The sequence below is a fragment of the Rhinolophus ferrumequinum genome, chromosome 14, assembly GCF_004115265.2.
Source record: "Rhinolophus ferrumequinum isolate MPI-CBG mRhiFer1 chromosome 14, mRhiFer1_v1.p, whole genome shotgun sequence".
Classification (NCBI taxonomy): domain Eukaryota; kingdom Metazoa; phylum Chordata; class Mammalia; order Chiroptera; family Rhinolophidae; genus Rhinolophus; species Rhinolophus ferrumequinum.
Window position 1 is genome coordinate 44,635,720 of NC_046297.1, and position 19,760 is coordinate 44,655,479.

Consider the following 19,760-nt stretch of genomic DNA (forward strand, 5'->3'; position numbering starts at 1 on the left):
AGGTATCCTTCAGTAGGTGAAGAGGTAAATAAACTGTGATGCAGCCAGTCAATGAGATCATTTTCAGCACTAAAAAGAAATGAGCTATGAAGCCTTGAGAAGCCTTGAGAAGGAGGAATATTACTAAGTGAAAGCGGCCAATTTGAAAAGGCTTCATGCTGTGTGAGTCCAACTATATGACATTCTGGAAAAAGGTAAAACAATGGAGACAATAGAAAGATCTGTGGTTGTCAGGCATTAGGAGGGAAGGAAGGATGACTAGGTGGAACACGTGAGATGATGTGTGTGTCAGTTGGTACTAAAGACTAGGTTGATGTCTAAAGTTCAACTTTCTATTACGATTTTGAATCAATAAAACTATAAGGCCTGCGAGGGCTGGAATTCCATTGCCACCTGTGTCTCAAGTTGCTGACCAGACTCCAAGAATCGACAAAAGCATTTTTTTTTGTACGGTTACCCAGGAAGTGACTCAGTTTCCAACTAAAGTCACTTAGGCAATTTACTTTAAAGGGCAAATTCGCCTCGTTTAAAATTCTTGGCTCTTGAAATCCAAAATGAAGTGAGTTCTTTTCAAGGAAACTTTATCGGGGTGATCACCAAGAGCTTCCAAAAAATCTTTCTAGGCTGAACCCCTCTCGATAGGACAGCGAAATAGGACACGGTCCTGCGCTTCTGCTACTATAACAGACGGCAAGGTGCAGGGGACTTCCCGGCCCCTCTGCCGTACCCCCGGGAGGCCGACACCGTGCACCCCCGCCCCGCCGGGACTCTCCCCGGGCCAGACCCAGCCGGCGCAGCGCGGGCGGAGCTCGGGCGGAGGGCCAGGCCCGGCGCCGCCGCCGCCGCCACGCGCCCGGACCTGCCCGCGGGAACTGGAGGCGCATTCTCGCGGGATCGCTCAGCTCTCGCTCTCCGTGCGGCTACCCAGGCAGCGGGCGTCCCCGACACCCCCGGAGCGGTCTCAGGTCGCGGGGGTATGGTGGGCAGGAAGGGAACGGGGAGGGAGGGAGAGCTGCCTTCGACCCGCCGCCCGAGGTGAGGCTCCTCAGGCCCCGACTGGGCGGGCGGCCGCGCCTGCGGCCGGGCGGGTCCCGGGGCGATCCGGGCGGGCCTCACGGGGTGCGGGGCGGGCTGGGAGCTCGCGCTTGGAGCCGCAGGTGCCGAGAAAGCAGCGGCGGGACCGCGCGCTTCCGCCGAAGTTTCAGCCAAAGTTGGGGCTAGTTTCTGAAAGGCGATGCCAGGTCCCCTCGGGGTAAGGGAAGCTGCTGCATGGTTCTAGACCGGACAGGTGCCCGGTGTGGGACGAGGTACCGCGCCCGGCGCTGGAAGCCTGGGCACGGGTCTGTGTTTGGGGGGTGAGGGGTGCGGTCATTCGCGACTCTGATCCCACAGCCTGCCTCCCACAGAGACTCGGTCGCCGTCCCGGGACAGACCTGCTTATTTTCCCTTTCGGTGGAATTACTAATCCCCCAAGCCCCTGTGAAAACTAGTTTCGGTCCTCCTGCAAGTCCCCCTTAAGAAAAACAAAAGTAGTAGATCCCTAGAAGACTGCCACAAAACCTGGCTCTAGAGTGTCTTGAAAATATTTAAGAACACATTAGGTCTTAAAGAATTTCCCTGGGACTCAGTTTTCTTGTACATAATAAGATCCAACAGGGGCACTAGATTTTACGGTTCTATTAATCCTTTTAAACTTATTCTGCGTTACTTTTTCTCCATCTCGCTCGTTCAATGCCTTTTTAACATTCAATCCTTTTTAACTTATTCAATCCTTAACTTATTAAATCCTTTTTAACTTATTCTGCATTACTTTTTTCTCCATTTCGCTCGTTCAATGCCTTTTTAACTTATTCAATTGTTTTTAACTTACTCAGTCCTTTAACTTATTAAATCCTTTTTAACTTATTCTGCTTTACTTTTTTCTCCATCCACTCGTTCAATTCCCTCCCTACCCCCTTTTTACTCTGTGTTCAGTACACAGTACAAACCTATCATCGGTTCCCTACAGATGAGACTTTCTCACAAATGAAAATGATACAGTCTGGGCCAAGGCAGGTGGAAGAGTATCTCCCAAAGGTGGAATTTTCCATCGTTTTGCCAATGTTAGTTACCTACAGTGAAAATCTTAACTCTGCACTTGGATGTCCACCTTTGAGTTTATAACAAATATTGCTCATACACCCTCTTGATTGTTTTTACAGTAATTGATGTGGAACTCATTTTTAGGAAAAGAACTTCTTTCAAAATGGTAAAATAATGAAATGAGGAATTTGAACATTTTATCTTTGGATGGAAATCTGAGAATGAAAAGAGCGATTAATCCAAGCCATGTGGTAAAAGCAGGAATTTGAAGAAAATGGAAATGTTTACATTTTTGTGGACATGTGTTTTTCTACCCCTCATAAGAGGGCACAGTCTTTTCACGTGTGAACCAATTATTGTTCCCAGATGTATGAAAATGGCCTACAACATGACATTTTTCCCTAATCTGATGGGTCATTATGACCAGAGTACTGCTGCTGTAGAAATGGAGGTGAGTAGCTCTTCATACCATTATAGCAAAATAGTTTATGCTCTGTTCTGGAATAAACTATAAATGTGACTTTTTTTTAAGACAGTAAAGGATTCTTTCAGTTATGTACAAGTCATATTTGGAATAAATCCTTTTGAAAATTAGTATATGTGCTGCCGAAGCGAGCACAATCCTTTTGAAAATTAAATCTCCCTTTTAACTTGTGTTTGTATATATTTGTGGTCCTGTTTAGTGTATTTACTTAAGATAGGGTACATTTTATATGAAATGTCGTAATAAATGATTTAGAAATACCTTGCACCTAGCAAATATTTTGCTTTCCTGAATCAATTACAGTAGTTCCTCCAATGTGAATTCTGGATTTTTCCTAATTCACTAAATATGCAGTCTATATTGCCTGGGCTACATATATTTTCGTAAGTAGTTGTAATGTTCGCTTGGCACAGTTTTCTGAAGCACATCAATTATTGAAAGATTTGGGGGCTGTAGATGGTGTTTCGCTAAAAAGTGACTTTTTAAAGCACTTCAATATTCTTTGTAAGATATTTGTTAAAAGAAACCACGTGTCGGGGTAGGAGCAGAGTGACGCTAAAGATTGCCTTAGGTGCCTCAGTTACCTGCCTCTGCTTTAGAGATCTGCAGATTTCTAGGGAGCTGTGGGAAGAAAGAGTTACCGACAGAGGTAGGGACCTGCCCTCTCGTATATATCTATTGAGTTGATAAGTATCTTAAAGGAAAGAAGACAAATGTTCTTGTCGTTTTTCTCCAGAAAAACTGTCCAACGATGGTAAAGGCCTCTTTTTCCCTCAGATTGTTGCTAAGAGATGAAACCCCTATAATTTTAATACAGACACTACTTTTAAAAACTGACTGGACTTGATTTTGCAGCTTCAAAAGTCTTCCATTGTTTTGTTGGATAGTTGTCGGACTACCTTATTGTAGTATACTCATGTCTAAAATAGAAGGGCTCTTCTTTTTTTTTCTTCTTCTGTTTTTTTTTAAATTAAAGTTTATTGGGGTGACAATGGTTAGTAAAATTATGTAGGTTTCAAGTGTACAATTCCGTAATATATTATCTATATATCACATTGTGTGTTTACCACCCAGAGTCAGTTCTCCTTCCATCACCCTATATTTGACCCACTTTACCCTCTTCTACCACCACCCCCATTCCTTACCCTCTGGTAACCACTAAACTGTTGTCTGTGTCTATGATTTTTTGTTTGTTTGTTTGTCTTGTTCATTTGTTGGTTTCAGTTTTATACCCCACATGAGTGAAGTCATAGGGTTCTTGACTTTTTCTGTCTGACTTATTTCGCTTAGCATGATAATCTCAGGATCTACCCAGGTTGTCTCAAATGGCACTGTTTCATCTTTTCTTATGGCAAAATCGTATTCCATTGTGTATATATACAGCATCTTCTTTATCTAATCATCTGTCTAAGGACACTTTGGTTGTTTCCATGTTTTGGCCACCATAAGTAAAGCTGCAGTGAACATTGGAGCACATATATCTTTACGGATAAATGTTTTCAGATTTTTTGGGTAGATACCAAGGAGAGGGATTGCTGGGTCATATGGTAATTCTGTTCTTAATTTTTTGAGGAACCGCCACACTTCCTTCCATTGCAGCTGTACCAGTCTGCATTCCCACCAACAGTGTATGAGGATTCCTTTTTCTCCACAGCCTCTCCAACACTTGTTACTATTTGTCTTGTTGATGATAGCCATTCTGACTAGGGTGAGGTGATATCTCATTGTGGTTTTTATTTGCATTTCTCTGATGATTAGTGATGTTGAACAAATAGGAGGGTTTTTAAATACTAAGTTGATGTATTTTAAAAGGGTATTATAAATTATATTATTGTAATCTTTCAGTGGATTTTCAAAACGGTGCAAGATGTAATTTTGAACACTGAACAAGTGATCCAGTGAGACTTTTCATTGATTAATCAGAACCATCTTGATAGTTTACTCTGATTAAAATAAAGTATGTGGTGGGGATACCTTCAAGGAATAATTATATAATTTATTCACATTTTCTCTGATGCTAATACATGTTTCATAACTCGTAGAATTCTTAAAATTGTGGTTTTTTTTAAAAATCTGGTTCCCTTTCTGTGTAGTGGCTGCATACGTTTTAAGTTTGAATGCTAGCATCAACTTTATACATATAGATCATTTAGAGCTCCTAGGGGAGAGATGCATCCTGCTATTAAATGCATATAATTGTAGGATGATAGAACTAATATTTGTTCTATACATGTTTGTTTGTTTTTTTTAAACCAATTGTTTCTGGCTGAAAAAAAGTTTTTTATTTACCTTGCTCTTTCCCAGGTAATTTTGTGTCTGGACATTATCAAAAAGGCATTTTTGTTCTTATTTATTTGAAGATACATCTTTGTTATATAACCTTCCTTGTACACTAAACTTTCTTAGACTTTGCTATTAAGATTTATTCTATAAATCATACTTCAGTAGATTTAAGGATATAAAAGAAGAAAGCCATGAAGCAGTCGTTTAATAGCAATATTAACTGAAGTCTCCAAGAAGAAAGGGAAATGGAAAGGCAAAATATCAACCTGAGTCAGACTTTAAATTCCAATATATGATTTTTTTGGTCCATGGTTTTGTGCTTTTCCTCTTGCCCCACCTTTATTTGTCGTTAGCCGGTGGTATTCTCTTTTAGTTCCTGTACTGAATGTCCAAAATCCTATTATTTTAGAGTTATAAGTGACCCTAAATATCATGCAGAGCTTCTTCATCTTTTTTGTGCCATTGACCCGTTCTCAGAATAAGAGAATATTTTAAAATTTTAATAAAATGAGTAGGATTACAAAGGAAACCCATTGTATTGAAATATACTTGTATTTGTAGTCCAGGTTAAGAAAGCCTGAATCCGTCATTATATAGGTGAAGAAACTGAAGCCCAAAGAAGTTATGATTTGTTCAGGGTCTGACAGTCTTTTCTGCCAACATGGACCATAATGTCATCTTTAATTTTTATTTTTACCCTTAACCTATGGGATAAAAAAATTATTTCTTAAGATTCAGAATGTGATGTGTTAATTTAGTCCTGGCTACTTTATTGCAAACTTCATTTAAATAAAAATTAAACTTGAAGATTGGTTCTTTTAACCTTTATTCATCTCTACCTCTTCCCCCTCTCATCTGTACCTTGAATACAGTCTCACCAGAATTTTTAGATGAAAAATGAAATCTTTAGCCTTCAGTTGCTCCTCTCTGTGGTACCAAATGATTTTGTTAAAATGCAAATCCACGCAGTCCACTTTGCAGTTAAATTCTTCACTATTTCCCTAAAGCTGGAAAAATAAAGACCTGACTCTAGTGTGGCACCCAAGGCTCTTCTTGTGGGACCCTGCCTTCCTGTCCAGCGTCCCATCTTGTCCCTTCCAAACACTGCTTCACCCAAACCAACCTATTTATAGAACTCAATCCATGTTACTCGCTCACTGCTGTACCTTTGCGCATAGTATTGTATCCACTGCCTCCTGGGCTCTTGACCCATCCTTCACCTGCTCAGTTTCTTCAGGTCTCAATTAAAGTAATAATTCTTTGCTTAGTGAAGCTTGTTTTCACTTTGTCCCAAGCTTATTTAATCAGCTCAATCTTTACACTGTGATAGTACTTACTACATATGACTGTTCTTACCCTTATTTTACTGTACTGCAATTATTTACCTGTCTCTGACACTGGATTGCAAGTTTGTTGAGCGTAGGGGTCATGTTTACTTCCATCCCCAGTGCTCATTGCAGTGCCTCTGCGCATGGCAGGTGCTCAGTAAAGGCTGAATAAGAAAAAGGTGGTGTTTCCGGTCCTAATAAATCAGCAAAGAGAATTTCTCCCCTAAATCTTTACCTTCTATTTCTATGTTCTGCAGTGTCCAAGTAAAAGACATTCTAATATTTTTAGGTGGTTTACATATCATCTGCTTTCTTTCTGCCTGAACTTAGTTCTAATAAAATTTGTCAGTGGACATCCTCTGTGTTCTTTCTCATATTAGCTTGATAACGTTTGTTAGAATTTATTTAAAGAATTTGAATTTTAACCATTTGTATTTATTTATATGGAGTGAAGGAATCATCTTTAGATTGGACCATTGTAATATAAACTGTGTCAGATTTTTTTCCAAACGTTGTACTTTAGTATGTAAGCTTATAGTCCAGCAAGTACTAAGTTATTAACTGCATGTACCTTGGCTTTTACTTTTTTAAAAAAGTGTTTTATAGTTTCTCTAAAGATCAGATTGGACTTTACATCTCCAACCCAAGTGCCTTTGGTTCCTGCTGGTCCCTGTTGAATTTTCGGTGTTCACTATGAATTAATGTTAGGATGAGGGGCTCAGGAATGTTCTGATGATTATGGCAACCAGTTGTGCTTTCTTAGCCACTAAAACTTCCATGTAAGTCAGGAGATCTTTCTCAGTCCTCTTTTATGCCTTACTTTTCATTTTGTGTGATGTCTATCCTGTTTTATAGAATTTATAACATTTGTGGTCATTGCTGATTTGTGATTATATGAAATGGTTTAGAGCAGTGATTTTCAAAGTTTAGTTCATAGACCAGCGGCTTTTGAGCTTGTTAGAAGTGCAAGTTCATGGACTCCATCCATCCCAACCTACTGTATCATGCCATGACCTGTGAAGACAGAGCCCAAGACACTGTATTTTAACAAGCTGTGCAGCTGTTTCTTATGATGTTAACGTCTGAGACCCACTACTGGTTTAGAGCAAAGAATTCAAACTTTCTGTAAAGGGCCAAATGTTAATAATAAATATTTTGGCTTTGCAAACTATGCAGTCTCTGTCACAGCTACTCACCTCTGCAGTTGCAACAAAATCGGCTAGACAATATGTAAAGAAATGAGTGTAGATGTGTTTCAGTAAAACTTTATTTACAAAAACAGGCAGTGGGCTGTTTTTTGGCCCACAGGCTATAGTTAGCTGAGCCCTGGTTTAAAGTACTTAGAAGTGTCATTAAGGATTACACATGTATAACACATAAAAATAAACATTCTTATTAATATGTTAGCTGAGTTATGTGTTATTTACTTTACACATAAATTTTTTTAAGTCAAATTTATCACAAACCAAAAGGATCTGATTGGGATATCCTAGTTCTTTAGTTTTGTTTCAGATTGCTTGAAATCAAGGATTTCAGTTTTTTCCTTATTTTATTATCTGAAGCTGAAGTCATTTGTATTACAAAGAGTTAATTTACAGTTCTGAATAGTAACTTGGCTTCATAATGAAAGGATGTTGTACAGTCTAATTCTCCCCAGTGGAAAAACAAATGGCTGCTGGTTTTCCATTGTGTCCCTTTTTGTTTCATATCTAGAGCATTGTTTCTCAAATTGTTAGGTTGATGTCCCTTGAGAGACTGATTTCATCCAAAAAAGAGCTGAGACTGATCTAGGGAAAATGGAAACAGGAATATTTATTTTTCTTTTTGAATTGCCTTCATTGAGGCCTAGGCAAAAGCAAAGTCATGTATTGTGTTTGGAACAGCATGTGGTCGTTCCACTTTTGAACAGTCTAAAGGGAAGTAAGCCAAAACAACACAAAAACCCTTTCCTTTCCACCTGTTAATATGCACTACTAAAAGTCTCTATTCAATTAAAAATAAAGAGATGGAGAAAAACTCTATAAACAAACTTCTAAGAAAAACTTTATTTGTCGTGGGCAGTGGTTTTTAAACATTTTCATTTTCCTGCTTTTAGACCCCTTTATTTCCTCCTTAATTCTCTACTCTTATACCCCCCATACACCGGCAAGGAAATGTTTAGTGTGACTAACCTCTTTATTTTTCAGGGAAGGCTTTCTGAAAATAGCTGTAACCATTCTGAAAGTAAGCTAGTGAGTCATTTGAAATGAAGTAGACATTGAAAAGTGTTCCAACTCAGTTGTGTGTAGTGGCTACTATTGTGTTTAAAATGTAGAAACCACAAGTTTACTTTGCTTTGTGATGTTGTATTTTGGCAGTAGGGAAGATAACTAGACTGTTTCTAAGTCTGCAGAATCAGGGTTAGACCTGTGCGTGAACAGAGGACAGTATTTCTTCAGGGAAGCTCTGCTGATAGGCACAGGTTCCCACAGAGCCATTCCCTCTGTCCCGCAGTCTAGGATATTATTAGTTGTGCCCTCAGGAGAGCCTGTCCACCAAAGGATGTAGTTCTTTCAGACCATGGGAAGACTGTTGTGTTGTGATTATTTCCTTTCCTTGAGAATGTGGCATGTAGATAATGAAGCCTTATACTCTGGTGTGGATATTTGTCATGTATTCATTCATTAATGTTATTGAATGTGTGCCTGAATGTGTAGCTTCCCCAGAATTGCAGTTTTTCAAGTTACAAGTTCTAAATTAAAAAATTAATTGACACATCACCGGAGAGATTTTTTTTTTTTTGTAGTGTCAACCAATTACTGGGTGTATTTGTCTAATTTCCAAAGGAAAGCTGTTTTGGAAAAATAATTAAAAATTTGTAATGCTAAGAAATATTTCGGAAATAGCAAGTTTTCCATTATGGAAATAATGCAAATTTTTGTTTTTTATTCTTCTCTTGTATTCCAGGCTCTGCTTTGCATTTTTTAAAGACGCTGACTTGCCTAAGATTAGTCACATTCATGAAAATAAGTGGCAGAGTTTTTACCACTTTATTATATACAGTAGTCCATTAATATTTTCAAAGAATTTACTCCAGACCCTTGTAACCAGTTGACAGTATTTGTTTTGTGAATTGTAAACTTTAAGGACCCCTTTAGGTCTTGAATGAGTCTGTGGTCTGGCTGAGGCCCATTACTTTTTTCTTCACTCTCTCTTTTCTTTACCATTACTAGAAGTTGGCATTCTTTTTGATGCCGTTATAAAGTAAGAAATAAAGCTTTTATTACTTCTTGAGCATTACTGAGTATGGCACCATGAGTAGAAAACACAAATCTTGAGGTGAAAATCAGATGCTTTGCAGTCACTTGGCCTTGTTCACTGGTGACAGTGGCTTGCTTCCATGTACCAGTGGGATTCTGATTCATGCTGCAGAAAAGTGACAAATGTTTATATATATCTTGTGTCTTTATACTAAAGGGGCAAAGCACAGCCAAGATACTGATGCAGGACCACGCTGCTTAGGCTTCGCTTTATATGTATTTTTTAAAACATCAAATATCTTTCTTCTTTTGATCACTTTCTGTTAGAATTCTAACGCAGACTTTCTCTTCAGGATCTTACAGTGTCACCAACCCCGGGTCCATATTATGATTCCTTTCATTATCATGTCATTATAGCATGGGGGAGCTAGCTGGTGTGTTTTAAGGAAAAGGTGGTAGGTAGTATGGCAGAAATAGGCATTCTGAGAGTGTGAGTAATATGCTCACACTACTTTCCCATGTCTTTAATTCTGCTCAGGCCACTTGAAGATGGAATGCTTTTTGAGTACACTTGATGTCAGGAGTAGGTGAATTAGGTAACACCCCGTTCGTGAGAGTAGCTTGTGTTGATTACTCTACATGTCCCATAGTTGTGTCCAGTCTGTACCAGGAAGTATTAGCAAAACCAAGGTCCCTTTTATTTATGTAGGGTTAATCTCCTGAGTGTCACATGTCTATGGTCTCATCAGCTTTTTGTCCTAAGTATGATGGGCCAGTATGATGTCCTGTCCGACCGTGATATGGTTAGAGCCCGACAATGAAATTCAGGCACAGAGCTGAAGAGCTGATGTTTTTCTGAGGCAGCGCTTCTCAGCCTTTGGTGTGCATCAGAGTCGTCTGAAGAGCTCGTTAAAACACAGACTGATAATGGGATTTTTTTTCTAGCTTTTCTTTCTTGCAATAAAATTCAAACAATGATGTTACAAAAAAAGTAAACAGCAGCTATTTTAAAATGTATGTGTTCATAAAGAGTATTCATAAGCAAATACATAGACTATATACATTAAAACCTCAGTGGTGAATTTACTTTTTATTTATTTTGACTTTTCAACCTCTGCATTTACTGCCATAATTTCTACTGTCATTATTTTGGACAATTTTAGTTTAATTAGTTGTATAAAGTAAATTTTAGGGCTGTGAAAACATACAATCTAGTATAACTACTGTTTCCCCTAACATTGAAAAAATAAAGTGACATTGCCCAAAACACACAAACAAATCACTAATCCCGGCCTAGAATTCCTGAATCTGGGGTGGGGTGGAGAGTTTGCATTTCTAACAAGTTCCCAGGGAATGCTGATGCTGCTGGTTCACTCTGATGGCCACTGCTCTAAAGCAAGTAAGTAAGATGTGCTGCTCTCCCTGCTAGGTGGAAGTAAATTGCTTTTGGAGAAAAAAGCGTTCAGATTAGAGCTGCATTTGAAGTGCTAGGGCTGTACTGATTTGCTACAGTAAAGAGACCACATCTGGAAAAGCGACTTAGCCATTTGATTAAGGTTGCATAAGACAATCTATTAATAAGCTATCCAGTTGTACTGGAGAATGAAAATGGGCAGCTGCTAAGAATTACTACCCCTGAATATGTTTTTGATGGTGTCACTAGTCTCTGAAAGCCCCCTGGTCAGAAATATTACTCTCGATTTTCTGTCATGATAAAAAGAAAGACCACTAATGGCTTTGCTTGGACTCTTCTACCTTTATGCAGGATGTCAGTGTAGTGATTGTGCTATTGCTAAACACGACTAAAATATACACTCATGGACTTGGGAAATTACAGTGGGTTGATTTGGGAGTTCCACCAAGCCGTTGTCAAAAGTCTGTTTATCATCTGACCACCAAAAGCCCAGCTTCTGCAGCTAGCACATTGTATCCAGAATTAATATACCCGTATCAGTGTAACTTAGCCCCATCTAAAATTGTGTTCTTTTCCTCCTTAATCAAGCACCTTCAGAAACAGCATAAATGGACAGTATCTTAGAGTGATGTCTAATCCTTTTTGCAGATTCAATTTTGACTTGACCCAGGGCATGCTGGGGTAGAACTGTACTTGTAAGTTGGGACATTAAAGAGTGGTGGGGATGGGGTATGAAGCTATTTGTTTTCTTCTTACAAAGTAAATCTCTCAGGAGTGTCTGCCTCAGCAGACAAGGGGAAAGGGTCTGCTTCAAGGGCTTTGAGTTCAGAGGACTGTAGGAGAACTCGGAACCTTGTCATGTGTACCCATTTCAGAGCTCAGAGTCCCGCTGCTCACTTAATCACAGTATCACTAGATCCTTATGTGAAAGGGAAACAAATTTAAGTGATATAGTTTGACAACGTGCGGGATCAAACTGTGCATTTGGTTTTCAACTTCTTAAAGCATTAAGTCCTTTTAATCCTGTGTTTCACTCCACACCTCAAGCCAAGATTTGTCACAGTCTCGCTAAGCCAAACCGTGCCACTGGAAGCACTCACCTCAGCCCGTAGTCCTTGAATACTTCATGCTCTTCATACTATTTTCAGCTTCTCTGGCAGCAGCCACTCAGCCTTGCCTTTACTGGGCACATCATTTTAAGACACTGGGAATCTAAATGATTACTAGGATAATGCAGTTCGCCGTTTTTCTACTGTATATACCATGGGCTGCCAGATTTCCCCCTCTAAATACTGACGGAGTAGTCACGGCATCAGCCCCAGTTAGACCAGAAAACCATTTCTAGAATTCCTCTTATTTTACAGAGATCACTTACAACCAAGTCTTTCTATAATTTGAACCAGTCAGTCCTGGTTGCCAACAATAGAAACCAACTTTGACTAAGCAGAAAATGGACGGGTTTTGGATAGCTTGTCAGATCAGTGGGGGGAGGCTGAAGAACCCGGTCCAGAACCAGAACACAACTAAGATCATGTCAAAGGATCAGTCTATGCCCAATGCCAGTGCCAGTGTCCCTGGAGAGTTAGTTTCACACTGGCCGTTATTAACCCCACTGCAGTTGCCTCACATAATCTATTTGTTGTTCTTTTGTGCAACTGTTTCCCCAAGAATCACAATACCTGGAGCATCCAAATGGCCGAGGGAGGTTATGTGCCCGGTTTGTTGTCAGACTGTATCCCTGCATCCCTCCTACTTTGTGGCATCCCATGGGATGCTACATGGGTTGCTTCTGTAGCATCCCACCTGCTTTGGAATAGGACAGCCAGACAGACAGAGGTGATGACTGTTCACTCCAGAGCTCAGTACGAGACAGTTACCTACGAAGGAGAAAATTTCATTGTAGCACTTACAGTTATTTCAAAATTTGTGTCCAATTCTGCTACTCAAGTCTTGGTTATCTTTTTCATAAATTTTTTGATCCGTCAAGTGTCCTTAGAGATCATTTAATAGTTCATTGCTCTCATTTTCCTAATGGATGCTCTGAGACACAAAGACAGGAAATTATCTGCCAAAGGTGACACCAGTAGTTAATGGCAGAGCTAGAACCAGAACTACAATGCTGGCATTATTTCCAGTAAAGGATTATATTAAATACTCCATGTATTTTGGTTCTCATTGTCTATTTATCATAGTTTGGCTCTGGCTATTTTTCAGAATGGAGATATAAGGTGCCTTCTTAATTGTCCTCCTCTTCCTTATCCCTGCTAAAAGAGCCCACCTTTTATTTCTCTGAGCTTTAAAACTATAATCAACAAGACTTTTAGTTATTATTGAATGGTAAAATCTCAAAAGCATTATTTTTGTGTTGTTGTTAGTTAGTGGGTGAGTTTCTGAGCCTTCGTTGAGAGTGAAATTTGAAAAGGAGAAATTCATGAGGGAGACCATGAAGGCACTGGGTTATTGAGAGAGTTGAAGAAGGTGTCATGTCACTAAGGGAAAGAAAGGGAACACACTGAAGAGGCTAGGACGTTTGACTTTTTGTTCAATTCATGGGTTTACATAGCACTTACCATGCTAAATACTAGTTTAACAATATGTAGAATTCTGAGTATAAGATTAAGGACATAAGAAATACCACAACGAGCCAAACGTGTTCTTTTCATCTCAAAGTTTGGTTTCTGAGAATGATAGGACATTTTGTGGAAGATCATAAAGGATTCCTATTAAGATTTTCTTACTTCGAAAGATTAGGGAAATATGCTCATTCGATTTATGTTTTTAACTGATTGGGATCAATTCAATAATAGGCTGGTTACCCGTTATTTAAAGTACTATTTATTCCAAAATTATTTGTTCCCAAATTACCTCTCCAGGAGTATATATATCATCTGGAATATGATACACATAGATTGAGGTTTTATATCTTTGATTACATGTTGTATTACGAACATTTACTTTTTTAGAACTCTTCAAAACTTTCATACTTTTCCCCACTATGGAAAAGAGTATGTAGGCTCCTCAAAAAGTTAAAAATAGAACTACCTTATGACCCAGCAATTCCACTCCTGAGTATTTAACCAAAGAAATCCAAAAGACTAATTTGAAAAAACATACACACCCCTATGTTTACTGCAGCACTATTCACAAGAGACAAGATACGGAAACAACCGAAATGCCCATCGATAGACAATTGGATAAAAAAAACTGTGATACCTTTATACAATGGAGGATTACTCGGCCATAAAAAAGAATGAAATCTTGCCATTTGCAACAACATGGATGGACCTAAAGGATATTATGCTGAATGAAACAAGTCAGACTGAGAAAGACAGATACTATATGATCTCACTTATATGTAGAATCTAAAGAACAGAATAAACGAACAAACAAAACAGAAACAGACTCAGATACAGAGAACAAACTGAGGTTGCTAGATGGGAGAGGGCTTCGGAGGATGAGTGAGAAAGGTGAAGGGATTAGGAAGTACAAATTGGTAGTCACAAAATAGTCACGGGGATGTAAAGTACAGTGTAGGGAATATAGTTAATAATGTTGTAAAAGCTATGTATGGTGTCAGATGGGTACTGGACTTATTGGGGGGATCACTTCATAAATTCTGTAAATGCCTAACCACTGTACTGTACACCTGAAAGTCATATAAAATAACATTGAATGTCAACTATAATTTAAAAAATATATAGTCACAGGATGTAAAGTACAGCATAGGGAATATGGTCAATGATATTGTAATTGCTATGTACAGTGTCAGATGGGTAGTAGACTTGGTGGGGTTATCACTTTGCAGGTGTGTAAATGTCTATTATGGTTTTTTGTACACCTGAAACTAATAATAATAAAGTTTCATTTTCTCGACATCCTTGTCAACACTTGTTATTTATTGATTTATTGATGATGGCCATTCTGACAGGTGTGATGTGCTATCTCTGATGGTTAGTGACATTGAGCATCTTTTCATGTCTATTGGCAATCTGTACGTCCTCTTTGGAGAAACGTCTATTCAGGTCCACTTCTCATTTTTAATTTGGATTGTTTGTTGTTTTTGGTGTTAAGTTGTATGAGTTCTTCATAAATTTTGGATATTAACCCCCTATCAGATGTATTATCGGTGAATATCTTCTCCCATTCAATAGATTGACTTTTCATTTTGTTGATGGTTTCCTTTGCTGTGCAAAAACTTTAGTTTGATGTAGTCCTATTTGTTTGTTTGTTTGTTTCCCTTGCCCAAGGAGATAATATAAGAAAAAATATTACTAAAAGCAATGTCAGAGAGTTTACTGCTAAGAGTTTTCTTTTTCCTATGTTTTCTTCTACAAGTTTTATGGTTTCAGGTCTTACATTTAAGTCTAATACGTTTTGAGTGTATTCTTGTATAAGAAAGTGGTCTGATTTCATTTTTTTGCATGTATCTGTCCAGTTTTATTGAATAGACTATCTTTACCCCGTTGTATATTCTTGCCTCCTTTGTCATAGTTTATTTTACCATACAGGCATAGGTTTATTTCTGTGCTCTCTATTCTGTTCCATTGATCTGTGTATCTGTTTTTATACCAGTACCATGCTGTTTTAATTACTATAGTCTTGTAGTATAGTTTGATATTAGGTAGCATGTATAGTTTGATATTAGGTAGCATAATACCTCCAGTTTTGTTCTTCTTTCTCAACATTGCTTTGGCTATTTGGGGTCTTTTGTGGTTCCATACAAATTTAAGAACAAATCTAAGTTACTTGTTCTAATTCTGTGAAAAAATGCCATTGATGTATTGATTGCATTGAATCTATAGATTGCTTTGGGTAGTATAGACATTTTAATGATGTTAATTCTTCCTATCCACGAGCATGGTATATGCTTTCATTTATTTGTATCTTCTTCAGTTTCTTTCTTCCAACGTCCTATAATTTTCCGAGTACAGGTTTTTTTCACCTCCTTCATCCTTGTTGACCTTCGTGCCTGTCTTGTGCTTTGGGGAAGGGTAATTTTCAGGGAGAACTGGGTGGCAGCATAGTGTCAGGGCTAAAGAGGATATAGTCTGAATTCATACGGATCCCAGTTCATATCCTGGTTACCACTTACTACACATGTGACTCTATAAAAGTTATTTTATCTCTTAGAGCCTTAGTTTCTTCATTTGCAAGGTGGGCCTAAGAACACTTATCTCGCAGGATTGTTGTAAAAAGAATTGGTATACGGAAAAGCACAGTGCCCAGCTAATGGTTAAGTGCTGAATAAATCAAAGTTCTGATTTAATATCAGTAGCTATATAGTACTGGTAAAATTAGCATTAGATGAGGAATAAGAGTACTTAAATTTAAATTCAGACAGATTTTGGGATTTCAACAACAATTTCAATAAGAATTGGATGGCCTTTTCTCATTTGTAATTTGAGGCTTTGGATTAGGTCAGTGGTTTCAAACTGTGATCTTTGGAGGTACTTTGAGGTCACTGGTGGGAAAGGGGAGCCGTGAGAGGTATCTCAGCGGGAGGGCTTCCTCTCAGGCCAGAGCAGCAGTACTTTTATTTATCTAATATATCAGGCTTCTTTGTAACCTCTTATTTAAAGAAAGTGTTCCTTGGCAAAACACACACACACAGCGCCGCGCGCGCACACGCACGCACACACACTTTGAAAATAATACACTTAAAAGTCATCTCAGGTCCGTTCCAAGTCTGAAATTCTTTATGTCTATTGGTTCACAACAGAATTTGAAAGTTCGTGGCCCACACTGGATCAGACCTAAAGACATGTTTTGTTTGTCCTGCATAGTATTTTAAATGTTTATTATTAAAGTGACAAAATTTCTGTTTGACAACATATCTTGTGAGCTTCCTGTATCACTTTTAAAAATCCCAATTGCTTATGATGAAGATTGACTAAAATAAGTCTCATTACCCATGGATTTTTCCCTGGCAAAAGCTTGTTTTGGGATTTCAGAGAATGGTGAAATAAAATACAGATATTGTGATTTGGAAAAAATTAAAAATAAAGGTGACAATTTAAAACTTTGGAGATTTCATATAAAAATCCAGATTCTGTTTTCTTATGAAAATTGACATATGTGACAGTTCTGGGCCCACATTCCCAAATAACATCTGGTAGAGTTGGGTAGCAGCCTAACTATTCCCTAGTATTTTATACCCCCTCAAATTTACCTGCCTAGTCTCTGAAGGTATTTGAGTTTTCAACATCTGATTTATCTTCTGCAGATTGCATGAATATCAACATTTTTAAATTAACCATTGTTGGCACTCTGGAAGACTTACACAAAGGATGTGACTTGCCATGTTTGCCCTGTAAGGAAATTATTTTAATATAGCAAAACTACACGTGTTACTTTTATTTTCCCTGCCCTTACACTGGACAATAATAGTTCTTAAGCGCTCACCATCAGTTTATCATAGCTGCTGCAATCTGGCTTCTGATTTAGAAGGATATTAAACACAGTGTGTTTTAATTCTTTCTGCCATGGGATCTAATTACCAGACACTCAAAAATTTTAGGAACTAGATTTATTTGGGACAGTAAACAAAGAAGTAAACACTACCCCGTTGCCCATGCCTCCCCTTGTTTCATCTCAGTTCCAGAGGAGGATATTCACACAGCCTGGGCATTCTCCCCCTCGGGAGAGAGAAAATTGAGACAGTTCTCTGCTGTTTGCTTTCCAACAAGCTCCCGTTAAGTGGCAAAGGGTCAGATCTCAGCATCATTCAAATAAGGGAGACATAATGCCAACTGTGACAGCCTGTCTTTGCTCAGTCACTTTGCCCCTTCAGGACAGGGTGAACTCTCCACTGCTCCAATGTCCTCTAAAGCTGTTGCCTCTAATTGTTGGGTGTGGGTTCTGTATGTGCCCTTTAAATCAGACTTGTTAATTTTTGTGTAATCATATCTCATATAATGTTTTTGTCTGCGTAACCTTACATTTTTTAAGAAATATGAATTGAAATTTCTCATTACGATCATGGAATTGTCCAATTCTCCTTGTAGTTTTGTTGCTTTTTACATATTTTATACTATTTTATTAGGTGTATACAGTGCTCAGCAATCCATTTTAAAGTGTATTTGTTGCAGTTTATCTAGAATCTAAACGTTTTATGGCAGGAGATACTTAGTTGGTCATACTGCTAGAAGCAGAAATCCTCATTCCTTCTTTTTGTCTTCCAGAAATTCCTCAAAGTTTATGTAGTTCACTGATGAGACCATCCCCTGTTTTTTTTTGGTGTAGCTATAGGTTTTATTTTATTTTTTATCTTTAAACCTTCTCTCTCATTTCAATGGCATTTGGAAAGGAAGGAGATGTTAATATGTAAGTTCAGTGCATTTCCCCTTGAATCAGAATTTTCATCTTCTCTTATTCCACATGTCCTCTTTAGGTAATGTAATTCATCATTTTTATAATGATGACTTCCAAATATATATCCTTAACTTAAAGTCTTTCACCTACATAGCCCTACTGCACTGCCTACTATGTAGTAGACAGAAACCCACACTCTAATGTCCCACGGACACTTCAAATTGTCCATCAGTAGGTGAATAGATAAACAAATTACGGCATAACCATACAATGGGATACAACTCAGCAACTAAAACGAATGAACTATTGATGCACGGAACAACAGGGATGAATCTCAAAATAATGATGCTGAGTGAAGGAAGCCAGACAAAAAAAGGACATACTCCATGATTTTATTTATGTAAAATTCCAGAAAATACCACTCTATAACGACAGAAAAGTGAGTGGTTGCTGGGGTGGGGGGTTACTGGGGGCGAGGTGAGAGAGGAGAGAGGGAAGGGAGGGATTCTTAAGGGGCGAGAAGAAACGTTTGGTGATGATGGATGTATTTATTACCTCGGTTGTGATAATGCTTTCAAAACCCATCAAATTGTGCACTTTATACATGTTCAGTTTATCGTATATCATTTATACCTGAATAAAGCTGAAAAACCCTCTATATTAAAGGCTTTTAAGAGAAAAATAGCAGCCTACCCTTCTCCACTCCCATTTCCCAAAGGAAGCCACTTTGAACGCTTTTAGGTGTTCTTCTGATATGTAGGCTATACAGTAAAAAATATTAATTCCTTGAATTACGTAGTTTCTCCCCCTCCGGAGAGAGAAAATTGAGACAGTTCTCTGCTGTTTGCTTTCCAACAAGCTCCTGTTAAGTGGCAAAGGGTCAGGTCTCAGCATCGTTGTTTCGTTATGTTGATGAGATGCCACAGGAACCTGTCTTGTTTATGTCAATTAGTCAGTGATAAAAATTGGTTTTATATTGTTTCACTTAAAGTCACAAAACCTATCAATGATATTAAGTGAGGACTTACTGTACTCTAACTAGTATGTTTAGTCTGTTAATTTATTGATTCATCAGTTCAGAACTTCAGATAGTATATGTTTATTCTTTTCTATTATGGTAGTTGATAATTCATTTCCCTTACTTCACCACTTTTATTTCTCCTCCCAACCTAATACAATTTTTGGTTAAATCAATAGTCAGTGCTAACATTACTAGGAGTATTAAATATTGTACACTATAAAGTCAAGAAGTACACTTTGATTGCATTAATTTCTTTAATACATTACCCACTCCCGTAGTTAATGGAGTCGTTGCATTTTTCCCCATTTGCTTTGTTTTCTATGTACCTATTGGTAACTTTTTTCAGATGTCCTAACGGTCTTGTCAGACACCTAGCAGCAATTTTCCGAGATGCTCAAAGTATCACATAATCTGGCATTCCAATTCCCCACTTCCAAAGTCTAGGGTTTACAGGAGATATGGGAACCAGAAATAAATTTGGGAATTCATGTATGGTTGGTATTTAATACCGTGGTTGTGGATGAGTTTCTCCTGAGGAGTGAGCATAGATTGGGAAGAGGTCTGACAAGTGCTCTCTGGGGCAATTCAATATTTACAA

General features: G+C 38.3%; 1 protein-coding gene across 7 annotated transcripts in view; it reads left to right on the forward strand.

Moving 5' to 3' along the window:
- Positions 1–832: 832 nt before the first annotated feature.
- FZD6 (frizzled class receptor 6) overlaps positions 833–19,760 on the forward strand; it is a 31,343-nt gene continuing 12,415 nt past the window's right edge. Inside the window, exons 1-2 of one of the 7 annotated variants that reach the window (XM_033126684.1) lie at positions 833–965; positions 2,227–2,533. In XM_033126684.1, the coding sequence (XP_032982575.1) occupies positions 2,357–2,533 (177 nt within the window). In that variant the 5' untranslated portion in view covers positions 833–965; positions 2,227–2,356. Of the gene's footprint in view, positions 1,036–1,138; positions 1,253–2,201; positions 2,534–19,760 lie in introns of those variants that run through there. The other 6 variants (XM_033126683.1, XM_033126686.1, XM_033126685.1 and 3 more) reach the window with 6 other exon arrangements.